Below are 13715 nucleotides of genomic sequence, written 5' to 3' on the forward strand. Positions count from 1 at the left end.
ATGTACTGAGAGGACAAGGGGTAATGGCTTTAACCAGAAGGAAGGTAGATTAGATTGGATTGGGCTGGATTAGACTAGGTGTCATCAGGAAATTCTTCCATGGGAGGGTCATGAAGCACAGGCACCTGTCCAGAGGTTGGGGGTGCCCCATTCCTGGGAGTGTTCAAGGCCAGCTTAGATGGGGCTTGGAGCAGCCTGTGAGAGTGGGAGGTGCCCCTGCTCATGGCAGGGAGGTGGCACGAGATGATCTTCAAGGTCCCTTCCACCCTAAAGCGTCCTGTGGCTCTAAAGGGCGTGTGCCTTACAGCTAATGCAACAGGAGTCAGGATTTTTACAAACTGGTGCAAGTAACGAGTATCCTCAATGCCTTTAGTCCTCTATCCCAAAATAAATTAGTCAGACCTATGTCACAAGGTTGCAATGAAACTTGAAATGAGACTTTCAGATCTCACAAATATTTTTTTAGTTGCTGACTAAACTTACTCACATGATCAACTTCCCCAAGACAGTTCTTCTCATGACTCCCAACATTTTGCTTATGCATTCATTACCTTTCTCTGAAGTGGAGAGCCAGGCAACCTTTGTCTGAACTCCTACTAAACAGGATTCAGTATCTTCAATATTCTTTATTCAACAAAATCCTAATTTGGCACATATTTTTCTTAGCTAAATTATTACCACATAATTGAAACTTCTGTATTGGAAACAGTGTTTCTTCCAAATCTCAGTTTTCTCCCTAGCTAGTGAAAAAATGTTTATATACTACTGTACTTTTTATCTCCATAGAATCTTCTTGTACTGTGTATTTTAAATATGCATATAAATAAAAACTAAACTTGATTGTTTCAGGAGTAAGGTAGCAGTAAATAAAAATTATATTAAAAGATGTGATATATTATTTTCTTTCCCATAATCCAAGAATAGCATGATACCATTGAGATAAAAATGACCTTAGCACAGCTACCAAATTGAAAACAGTAACTTTTAGAAGCTAACAAAAGAAAGGTAATGATCAGATAAGTACAGCAGTAGTATGTTACACAGTCTGGACAAGCTGGATGAGCTTCAGCTGTGTGGCAAGAAGAGGAGAAAAAAACCCCAGTTGTATCAAATTTCAAAAGTCAGGACTGCTGCAAGCTCCCAAACAGCCTTCAGGAAAAAAAAAACAACTCTGCTCAGTCTCTGCTCTTCAGTATTAGGGACTGGAGTATTTGCTTGCTGGATTTATTTCTGCCATATTTTTTAAAGCAACTTTCATTGGGATTAATTATTGAGTTAGGGCTTGGTCTCTACTTCAGATGAAGTATACCTTATAAGGGAAAAAAAAAAAAGAAAGGTTATCAATATTCTGAATAAGCAACACCTCTCTTTTGCTAAAAATACTGTTTTCTTCAATTTAATTATTGTTTAGTCACTTAAAGTTTCTGAGAACTGTGAAGTTTAGTTCTGTAGCACCAGATGACACCCCACTGCCAAAATGATTGTCAAAGTAAAGCTGTATAACACAAAAACTGTTCTCACACTGGCTCTAGTATTGCTATTACTAAAATAATAAAAAAAACCAACAAACAAAACTAAAAGTGAACCCCCCAACAAACCCACTCAGTCTCACATACAATCTGTACCTAACCTAACTTCCACTCCCAGCAGCTTCATTACAAAGGGATTAATCATATCCAGAGCTAGGGATGTGACAAACAAGCTCAGCAGTGCCAAGACAGGGAGAAGCCTAAGCTTTAACAGCTAAATGAAGCTGTAGAGCAGGGCTGAGTCTTAGCACTGACACTCAGAGCAGGGCAGAACAAGCATTTAAACCATAAAACAGACTGTTAAAGTAAATTGTTCCACCTGCCTGAGAGTGATCCTGCTGTCATGTGTCTCCACTAAAAAAAGAGGTGTTAAATCCTCTTGATTAGCAGCATATGTAGAGGACATCACAGTGTTTGTCTATACCTACTATATAATAATTTTAATTTAATCACTTTGTCTTTATTGCTTTTTAACCAACTCCTTTTTATAAGGGCTATCTGCCCTCAGAGTGAGGGGATACCTTAAATGGAAGAGCAAATTCTCCCACACTCCTTAATTTGTGCCAAGATACCTTGGGACAATACCTGTTTAAGGAATGTGAACATGACACTACAGGCCCTTCACTTATTTGCAAGAAGGAGGAAACAGAACTGATTAAACAGACAGATTTCCTGGAAAAAGTTGGTGATTATTTTCCCCCCTACTTGCTCCTCAATTAATGCTTCCACAGCAGTAAAAAATAACAAAAATGGAAGGGGAAGCTGCAATCATCATAACCAATTACAGAGGCCAAATACCCAAAGTACATGTCATTTCCCTTTCCTTGTCCTTTACAGACAATAAGAAACATTAGAACTCTTTCAAAAGAAGTCTCAAACAGGCAGCACACATCCTTGAAGCATATTGTTGGGAGTAAGAGTCCAAGTTCTGTGTTAGCTTTTTGATACAAAATCGTGTCAATACAGGTGACAGGCTCCAGAGCACACAGCTGTGGATCAGTTCATCACAAAGCATTGTCCTACACACTGGCTGAAATACAGTTTTCACTGTTTACTGGAAATGTAAAATATGTATATAAACACTTTAAATAGGAAACACCTGAAATTAAATAAGACACACAATTCAAACATACAGTTTCATTATTTTCATACAGCAGAACACTGTGGGCAGCTGCTCCTCTATATTGACTAACAGAGCTGGCTATATGAATACAAATATTTCAATTTTATATACATACAAAATTTCCACTTTTCAAAACAGCTTTACCACACACACTGCTCTACTGATTTTACAGTTAATCCCAAGTAAAAAGAATAATCTTGAATGAATGATTTTTTGAAAGCAGAGTAGTAACTGAACCATGTAACCATTGAGAACTTATTGCAAACCAAAATACATCAGAATTTCTAGCATAAAAGCCATTCTGCAATAGCTCTTAAGACCACCCCAAGAGTACCCCAAGGTCTGATTTAAGATACCTCTCTCAAGGGAAAGCAATTTTTACCCCCTTACTTACCTGGCAATTTTTGCCAGGTAAGTAAGCCTGAAAGAGTTCAACACCTTTTTCTGCTTCCAAATGAGAAAATGGTCATTCACTGACTGAACACCTGCAAGTTTCTCAGGCTGGAATTGTTCTTTTCCCCACTGTACCTCAAACCATTGCAGATCCATTATGCACCAACTCGGAGCGTGGGTAAGATGTTTTAATAAAACTTGGATAAAAACTTACCATAGTAAATTTCAATACATACTTACATTCACAAGCAGCTGCTATGAGACGACAAGCCACATATGGAGGGTCACAAGAAGGGAAGAAAGGCTGGACTATGTAGTTAGCAAAGGTGATGGCAATGATTGCCTGACTAGTTGGTTCAACAATCAGGAGTGAGGTCCACAAACGAATAAAAGCAATGAAGCTCCCAAAAGACTCCAAGATATATGCATAGCTGGCTCCTGACTTAGTAATAGTGGTTCCAAGTTCAGCATAGCAGAGAGCTCCAAAGACTGAAAATATCCCTCCAACTGCCCAAATTATTAAAGACAATCCATAAGATTTGCTGTAGATGAGAACTCCTTTGGGCGAGACAAAGATACCTGAACCAATCATGTTGCCTACTATGAGGCTTATCCCATTTATTAAAGATATTTCTTTCTTCAGTTGCAATGTATCTTGGTCTCCATCCTGTTTTCGACTCCGACCTGTCCTTTTTGATTTTTTGACTGGGCTGTATTCAGCCAGTGAAATTTGTGGTTTTGTATCATCTGTCCTTTCTGCCATTGTAGAAAGACTGTGAATTCTCCACGACTCCGAACCACAATCTAAAACAAAATATAGACAGCTGAAATAATTATTTTTTTTTATCCCTTGCAAAATCTTCTTTCCACCTTTTTACCCTATGACTTACAAATATAAATTAAAATATTTCCTTTTGTTGCTTCATGTTTGGTTCTTTTTACACAAAGTCAAATTCATGCACAGTTAAACAGCAGAACCAACCCAGACAAACCAAGAGACAAATTCCTATATAACTTAGAATGAAAGAAGAACTGCTACCATCAGGGAAAAAAACAAACAAAACTGTAGGAAGGACAGAATTAAAGGTCTCCTATCTTGTGAAGACCAGAAGAAAGACCAGAAAGAAGGACAGTGAGTTGTTATAGATCAGGAAGCACCACAAGACCAAGATGGAAGTTCTAAGCATGAACGCAGATGTACTGCAATACTAAAACTACCAATCCAAGCACTGTGCTTACACAGGTAATTTGTGAGTGATCCAGCAGCACGTTATCAATTGCTGAGGGCCACAGGCAGAGGTGCTCACTCCACTGAGCCCTTGATGCAAGCCTTGAGCTCTGACTGACACCAAGCTCTTCCCTCCCTCCCCAGAACTCTTTATCCAGATCTCACTGCCTCATCACTCACTTATCTAAAAGTACAGACTGCACATAAAAACCCACAGTGGTTTCAATCCAAATTCCTCCATTAGCAGTTGTATTTAACAGTATCTAAAGACACAGAAATTAGCTTTTTTCCTCTGCCTCAGAACTGACTGACCAGAAAAGAGCCCCCTTCTTCTGAAGTCTCCAGAAAATGCTCCCATGCCTTCCAAAAGCAAGTTACTGCTAATAAAATCACTCAGCTCAAGAAGACATTGATAATTCTGAATAAGACCCATTTTACACAAGATCACAAGCTTATTAGTTGCATAAAAAACAGGCCCTACATATCTACCAGAATTATTTTCATAACTATTCGTTTGTCCTGTCCCTGATTAAAGCTTTAGTGTATACTTCAGCTATTTACTATAGAATAGAAAAAATAAAAAGAAAAGCTGGGTCAATTAGAATAAAGCAGGTAATCTAGTGTGGAGTGGATTTTGTGCTTTTTTTGGGGTAACACTAATTTTACAAAAGGTTTTCTATCTGCAACAATAAACTTGTCAACTGTGACAACAAAAAACCTGAATATGGGAATTTTGAAAGGTCAACATGCAGTCACCCAAACCACATGTGCATCTAGTACACATGAATGTACAAGCTCTTGCAGGCACACCTTTTTGGAGAGAATACTCTTCCTCTATCATAAAACCAACACCTGTATACTAAAGCACAGAGAATCTAACCAGACATCCCTGAACTAGAATGAAGATGTGAAAATTACAAAGATTCTTTTCAATCAATTACAGAAGTAACGTCTGGAGTACAAATTTTTTATTGAAAAGTATTACTTCATTCATCTCCAACTCATTAATCTTTAGAGACTGTGTTCTTTTAAGTAATGCAAAGTAAGACCCTCAATCTGTTTAGTTGGATGCCTTCTGGTTTATTTTCCCTTCAATACTCCAAATAAACACTTTAAAGATGCCTAATTACTGAATACACATTTTATCATTTACACGAGTCAACATCAAATATCACAGATACACCAGAAGACATCAAATTTCACACTTATAATCAAACAAAAATTTTTCAATTTTCCAGAAACTAATCACTACCATTTCAGAACTAGAAGAGAGGCTTCCCCACAGTTTCTACAGATGAGTGTCAGCAAAACTGCAAAGGAAAAGCAAAGCCAATTGATCTCAGCAGTTGTTACCTGTTTCTCTTGTTATTTATCCTTCCATCCACCTTGTGCCAAATTCATCTGCAACCACTTCACGCCTGGCTTTGCGTTAGTGGTGTAGTAGAGCAAAGTTTTCAAAAATATATATGCTCCATAAATTCACAAGATTATTTGTTTGCTTTACAAGAGGAAGCTATTATCTGTAAATGCATTTAATCATTAAGCAATTATAGATACGGTGCAATCATCAGAAAGTTCTGCAAAACAGCAGAACAAATAATCAAAGCAGATGTTTTCATTACTAATTTGGCTGTAAGAAGTGGATTTAAAAAAACTCTTGTGACCCATAAAAATATCATTCAACTCCAAACTGAGTCTTTCATTTCCATGAAAAGAACTTGGGACAAGATACTAGTTGCAAATGTTTTTTAGAAGGCAATTCACCCTGAACAAATGTCAGCAGAAGAAACAAGAATACTACAGCTATTATTATGAAATCCAGCTGCCATTTAAAACATGCCATGTTCTTTTCAGCCCTTACAGCCAAAGGATAAATATGTTAAGAACTGATCATGAATGTTAAACACCATTTTGGTGGTAACTACACAGCTTTAGGATTTTTTGCTCATATCCTGAGCTCATTTTTTGCTCATATCCTGACCATCATTTCCATTTCCTCCTAAACACCTTCCAAATACAAATTCATCAGAAGCATACACATTACTTGGAATACTCAGGCATTTTGATGATTTAAGTCAATTGAATAATTCAAATCCCATCAAACCTGATGTGTTAATTCAGAGCCAGTTTTGCACAAAGAGTAACCATGATTGATTTACCTCATGGTCTGGAGTTCAGAGGTGCATTTAATTACCTGCAACTAGAAACTCAGTCACCCTTCAAATGCATCCACCTCAACCAGCAGCACGTGCCTGCAGTTCAATACAGTTTTGTTACCCATGACCTTGACTGTTTCCTGCCCTACTATCTCCACCCAGGAAAGAACAATCACAGTACCCCTCAACCCAGACTCTTTTCTCCCAGTTTTGTCTCTTTTGTTATTCCCAATTTCGGGAATCTGCTAATAACTAGGATTTGCCTGAAGGTGTGTACAACAGCTCAATGGAGATTTGATACTTCATTCTCCTCCCTAGTCTTGTTTGTTTTATGTGCCTTTTAAAGCCTTCACAGCAGAATTGCTAATTTGCCTGACTCACGTGATGCTTTTCCACCACCTCGGCCAAAATCAAAACTGTTGGCAGATTTTTTTCTCTCAAGTGCTTCACTTAATTTTAAGTGGAATTAGAATCTGCAACTTTGACCACTTGGAAAAAACTTACCAAGAAAGAGAGAAAGCAGAGACTAGAGAAAACTGAAGCTATGTCAGAGAAAAAACACATATATCAAAATCCATTATTCTGTCCCAAGATAATTATTTCAGTGGAAACAGAAAAGAGGCTTAGAGGAGGAGAACCAGAGACAAATAGTATACATTTTCTAACATACAACAATCCTAATATACAGCAGCTAAAAATACTTTCAGAACAATCTCTAATGCTGCCAAAGCCTGACCACAGGAGTGCTATGGCTAATGCAGGGCTCTGCCTCCACACAAGCTAACCAACACGGATTTCCTCATCCCTCACCCTTGTGCAACACAGTGTCTTCAACTCTTTTTTTTTTTGCTGATCACTGCAGCTGTGAGGAACATTTTGCTGATACATGTAGATTTTTTTTTCTTATTATTTTAAACTGAAATGACTCTGCTGTTGGTAGAGAAAGCTATGGTATGAAACCAGGACACAGTGACTTGAAACTAGGATCGCTTCACTGTTTCACCAAAAATGTAACTTCTGGTGAGGCCTATCACACTGCAGCCAGGTACCACAGGAGCTGATGAAGGTTAACATGCAATTAGCAATGTACTAACACTGCATTACAGGGTGGCCCTCCTTTAAGGGGAGGGAAAGAGGAACCATCTGCCAAGATCCCCTTTCTCCCACTGAGCAGATTGTTTGACCTGGGATGAACCTGCAAGTGATTTCATGACCAAGGTGAAATACCAAACTGCTAAAAGCTTACTGTGTTTGCTGTGCTTTTATACAATACCTGCTCATTAGCAAAGATTTCTGGTGCTCTTGCGACTGTCTTCCTCAGCTCTTGATTGCATAAAACAACTCCCATAGTAACGCAGCTCTACATTGGCTGTTCACATGTACAGATGTAAGACTATTTCTGAACACAATGACTGGCCCCATGAGCAATATTCAAGATTGCTCTATACAGGCAAACAGCATTGAAGTCTTCAGGGAGTTAAGCTCCAACAGAGCAAACGCTTATTCATTGCACTGTATATATTTAGGCACCTCACAGGCACCTGAACACTTACATGGGAAAGGCTTAGAGTTTGTCTGGGACATGTTTTTCTTTTTCTGCTGAGAGAAGAATCACTGCCCTAACATATGTACACTTAACAGACAGGAAGCCCGTGCAACAAAAACAATTCCCTCTGTAAAGATTTGTTCAACCAAGTATTTTGTGCTTGCATACACAAACACACCATCTTTAGCACAATACAGAAGAAACCATACCAATAAACTTTTGATCAAATAGAATTGGTTGTAACATCCTTAAAAAAAAAAAAAAAAGGACAAGGTATGTTTATCATGTAAAAAAGTATGAAAGAGAAGTTACTATGACAGTCTTTTCACTTGATAGTGTATCAGTATGGTAGTTAAGTAATATTTTCATATTTTTCGTGTTTTTAATTATTTTCATATTTCCAAGGAAAAAAACAGAAGTAAGCTCACAACAGGGACTTTGATCAGTCTTGATTTAGGCTGGAAGTGCACGAGGCTGCTGCAGTGAGAGAATATCTGGTGAAATTTATACAATAAACCCCAGGTAAAGACAGAAGGAACAATCATAGAGTTTGTTAAAGTAATTCACCTTATGTTTCACGCTGGGGCAGAAAAGTGGAAACGTCTTCAAAGGAGGAAAAATAATGCCAAAAGGCACACGCTACACCCATGTGTACTCTTTAGGTGGCACCTGATCAGATTGTAGTTAATACCGTCCGTTTAAAAACACACAAAACAACCAAAATTACTACTAAACGTCAGCAGGAAAAGGTGCGCTAGCTCTCTGCACCCACCACCAAGGGCACTAAGGGAACACGTGGCTTGACAAAGCCACCCTCGAGTCGCCATAAGCGTGGCCCCTGGGCTGTGGCCGCGGCCCCGAGGGCTCCTGCAGCAGGGCTGGCACTTCCCGAGGTGGCATCGCCACTCTCGGAGGCCGCTCCGCTCCCCACAAGCCGTGGTGAGCCTCTTTCTCCTCATAAAATAAGCGAGGTTCACACAGCCCCGGGAAGGAAGTAGCTGCAGGCACCCGCCTCAGGCGGGCGCTGTCAGAGTCGGGGCGCCCTTTAAAGACAATACAGAAACACACACGGCATTCATATGGCTACCGCCGCACATTTCGGCTGCCCGGATCGCCAAAGCCGCCGCCCCAGATGCTCCGCATGGCAGGGGCTGCCGCCGCAGCCCCTGCATTGAGGCTGCTCCCCGCTCACCTCCCCTCAAGGTCAAGAGAGGCGAAGGAAAGGGGAAAGAAGCCAAAACCTCACCGGGGCCGTCCCGCCGGAAACGCTCCCGCGAAGCTCCCTTGGGATGCTCCCCGCCCGTTGCCACCCGAAACGCGATGGCGGCCCCTCCTCCACCCCGCCCCCCCACGGACGCATCAGAGCCACGGCGTCCTGGCGGTCCAGCCCCGCCGCCTCCGTCACCGCCTCCGCCGCCGCCTCCACCTCTTCCTCGTCCTTCCCCGGCTGAAATCCGCTACCTCCCGCATGGTCCCCCCGAGGGAGAAGCCGCAAGTCGCCCACCGGCTCCGCGGGGGTTACGCGGGACCCTGCGGCATCCGCTGGTGCGCAGGGAAGTGTTTGCCGGGCCGGAGCTCCCCCCGGCCCCGCGGAGTTCGCGTCGGCCCCTCCGCTACCGGTGGGTGAGGGGAGCCACGATGGCCACCCCCGCCGCAGCCGGAGCGGGGGACCAGGCTCCCCCTTCCCCGCGGGGGCAGGATGGAGAGGAGCCCTAGCGCTGACGGTACGGCACTGCCAGCCGGGCCGGGGTCCTGCCCTCACACCCTGAGGGCCTCGGGGACACGGAGCTCTCGTGGAGCCCCGGCGGCCGCCGCACAAAGTTACACCCACATGAGTCACACCTCCTGAAAGACCCTCAGGCTTGAAACTGAGGGGCTGAGAGAGTGGAAACCCTAAAATCTGGTGATATTTTGGGTTTCTACCCGTAGGTCCTGCACCAGTCATAGGGGATATGGAAATGAAAATAGAACGGTAGCATTGGTGTGCTCCAGCCTCCAAGACGGGCATAGCTGCTACACCCAGAATTTGGCTTTGTTAAAATAGTAATGGACTTCCCAGAATCGTGATTAAAAGTGACCCGTGGTCCCTGATTATAATAATAAGGAATTGGCTATTCAGCAGATTTATCTGGGGTGTAATGAAAGCTTTCTTGTCTTCCACTAGCAGATTAATAGTTATACCCTAAGCCAGTGAACCCCAGACTGCAGCCCCCTCTTAATGTTCTTTTATTTCCTTTTTACTGCGCCCTGCAAGGCAAAGGGACGGTTCAGTGCCTGGAAAGACAACAGGGTTCAGGAGTCAGCGAAGTCTCACTCTAAATAATTTAATTACTCCTCCCTTCCCTAGTCCACAATTATTATCTATCATCTGACACAGATAAGTAAGGCAAGAAGTTTTTCAAGGGGGTAAAAAATCTTAGGGGCAAATAAAAATTAAAAGGCTGTAAAAGAAAAGGGAAAGGCGAACAATGCACTCACTGTCATACCCATAAATGTGCTAGTAAATGCGGTAGTGGAGTCCAATTTTATTGCCACAAGGCTTATGTTTCTGATTTCCATTCTGCTTCTTCTCTCAAAGTTTGTGTGTTTTATCAAGGAGTTGTTTTCCTTCGTTGTCACAGAGACAATCAGGCTACCAAGCAACTGCTGTACTCATCTAGATCTCCCGATATTCATTACACTGTGTTTGGATAAAAATGAATTAAGAAAGTTGGTTTTGGTTTGGTTTGGGGTTTTTTTTTTGTTAAAAGTTGGCTTTTTAATTGCACACAAAGAAGATAATACCATTAGACTTTATTTCTAAACTACAAAGCACCATAGCAAAACAAACTCTCATTTGCAGGAGCCTGATCTTCTCAGCTCTTTAATTATGTTTGTCTCAACTCTTTGTTTGGCTTTTGTCAAATACAAACTATTCTAAATCTATTACCTGCTGAAGCTACTGACAGTGTTGCAAAGCAACAAACAAAACCAGTCTACTGCCTTCTGGGAGCTTAACAGCCTGATAGGCGACTTCTTTGTTTTTAAGCCACTTATACACCACTGATAGTAGATAAAAACATAGATGACATCCCCAGAATATAATCAAATCCTTACAATATGAAACTGATTGTTGTTACAAAGATAACACTTACCAGAAAGCAGACATTAGATGGTAATAATGCTAAGTGATTTACAAATGTGCTGGTGCCCTGTGTTCTGTGGTGCAGGATTTTATGGCAGATGGGTGTTTGCAGCAGTCTCACACGTTGATCAAAAGGTGGATTGAGTGTGAATGTAAAAGATGCAGCTGATTTCAGTTGTTGGTAGGCTGCATTTTAAGCTCTCCCATGACTGAATCTACTGTAGACAGCATTGACTCCTCAAAAAAAATGGACTCATAAAATGTGAGCTAATTATAAAATTGCCTTTAGAAACAAGGAATATATGAGAACTGATAAGGCATAGGAAATTAATTATTAGGCATATGCTGGAAGTATAGAGAATGACATTTTACCTTAGAACTTTGAAAAATATTTATTAGAAAAAGTGCCCATTTGGGGGTTTCAAAATAGAAGTTCACCACCCGGATTATGAGAACTTAAAACACTGTAGATGTTGGTATGAGAGATCCAGGTTAGGACAGCATCATAAGGCCAGACAATGCTTCTGAAATGTTTGCATGTGAGCAGAAGCAAACCTCAGAATAATCATGCAGGTAGATATTTTTGTTCATTTTGGTAAGGTTCATATTTTATAAATTATCTTTTCCATTTTACTATGGAAGCGAAATGTAAGTCAGGACTCTTTTATTTCTTCTCTTGTTACAGATTACATAAATTGTGTGGCTCTTCCCTGATGCTCCATAAATGGCCGCTGGTAAGTTGTGTTTATACAGGAGTGTGTGTTCTCTAAGTGCTAGCTGACAAAAAACAGCTAAAAAAGATTTTGTTTCCACTAGGGTTTTATCTGATACTATTTAATCAATTTAAGATCTTATCTCCTGCAGCTAATGAGAACAAAGTCAGACTATGTTTGGTTAAGTCTGTGAGTTTTGCCCTATCTCCTTTTTTGTGTCTGACTAATACTAGATACATCTTAGAAAATGTAATTCAACTCAAAAAGCTTGAAGAATAAACTGTTTAAATGCCCCTGAACAAACCAAATTTAAATAGCATCAGATTATGGGAAACCAAATCCACACGATATTCATTAAATGGGTTTAGAACATGAAACAAAACCAAGGTAAAAATTGCTATTAAATCTGAGTGAATTTGAAACCTTACACATCAGGTTTGTGCTTGTTCACAAGGTCATTCTGCTGAGTTTAAGCATATCCTCACAGCATAAGTCCCCCAAGAATGTGTTGCTCATGCACTTAATTAATGGAAGAATGAGCATGCACTGAGCTCCTTAAGGGTCAGCACTGAAGGGGTGCTGTGTAAATGTAAGCACTACTCATTGCAGCTTGGAGCTTATGATTGAAATATTGCTTCCAGCCATGTGTTTGATGGCTTATGCTGGTTCCTTTAGAAATTCTACCATACAGAGTGAGTCCTGGGACCACTTTGATGTTCGTTTGGAAATGTGCATTCTGTTGACACAGGAGTTATTCACAGGGGTCATGAAATTATTCAGGACAGTAAATCTGGAAGTTTAGCCAGATCCCAGCAAATGACAATTTTTATAAGCACTTAAAAGCAAACATTATTTTTTGTTAGTTTTTCAACCTTAATAATTTTGAACAACAAACAGTATCAACCATGTATTTCAGGAAACAGAATCAGTTCAAAAGCAAATGTAAGTGCACCTGTTTCTTTTCTTTGGTTAAAGCTGAGTGACTTTGTTTACAAAAACAAATTCACTGATCCTTTGCCCTTTGTTTTTACCTTCATCTTTCTATCATACAAATTTCTGCAGGAAGTGGTTTAAGCAGGGTGTGTGACACAGTACAGATGAGAGTGACTATAAGCACCAAAGTGCTATGCAATTAAAGGAGAAGGTCTAAATTTAGCTTTCTATATTTACCTTCCCCTGCTCCTAGCTCCATGTCTCCTCCTACTCCAGCCTTCAGCATTTGACTGGTGCTGGCACTTGCCCAGCACCCTCTGCAAGGCAGTTCTGCTCACTAAGCTGGCAGAAAACAATGCCTTTATGAAGGTTGGTTTTTTACTATCAAAATCACAGAAATACAAACATGGAATAAGCTAGGAGCAGAGGAGAAGGTAGTAGAAAATATCCCTTTAAGGAACAGAAACTGTGGGGTGTCTCTGTCTTTTCCAACTGCAGTCATTTAATACTCTGAAGATTAACATTAGTCCTTCTTTTATGGAAAACTTAGCTTCTATAGACAAAAGTTTTTAAAAATAGATTGTAAAATGAGCTTTGACATCCCATATTTTAATTTTATTTGTCCTATCTAGTTCTGTTGCCTTTCAGGTGCCTTTTTCTTTTCTCTGCCTTATCTACTCTCACCAAAGTTTATTATTTGCTTACACATATCTTTGTTGCACATTATTGCAAGCTGGTTTTGTTCAGTGCTGTCCATGCTGCAATGCAGAAGTGGGAGTAGATGTCTTCTAAAACATGGACAAGTTTTCAAATGTTAACTTTGTTAGGAGGGCAAAAAACCACCAGCATAGATATGTTCATCTTCAGGTAAACTTCAAAGGTCCCTGGGAGTTTTTTATCACTGTTTTGATTAATGCCACAAACCTTGTATTTTAATTTTACATTTCTCTTTCTCATGTAATCTTCTCTA

The 13715-nt window shown here is 40.4% G+C and overlaps 1 protein-coding gene across 1 annotated transcript in view; it reads right to left on the reverse strand.

The window, feature by feature from the left end:
* The window catches only part of SLC7A6 (solute carrier family 7 member 6), a 28973-nt gene extending 19698 nt beyond the window's left edge, over positions 1-9275 (reverse strand). The window contains exons 1-2 of the mRNA XM_058813434.1: positions 9222-9275; positions 3286-3849 (exon numbers count right to left, since the gene is read on the reverse strand). Of these exons, the coding sequence (XP_058669417.1) occupies positions 3286-3808 (523 nt within the window). The 5' untranslated portion in view covers positions 3809-3849; positions 9222-9275. The remainder of the gene's footprint in view (positions 1-3285; positions 3850-9221) is intronic.
* Between the last annotated feature and the right edge of the window lie 4440 nt (positions 9276-13715).

Source organism: Ammospiza caudacuta, chromosome 13, assembly GCF_027887145.1.
Source record: "Ammospiza caudacuta isolate bAmmCau1 chromosome 13, bAmmCau1.pri, whole genome shotgun sequence".
Taxonomy (NCBI): Eukaryota; Metazoa; Chordata; class Aves; order Passeriformes; family Passerellidae; genus Ammospiza; species Ammospiza caudacuta.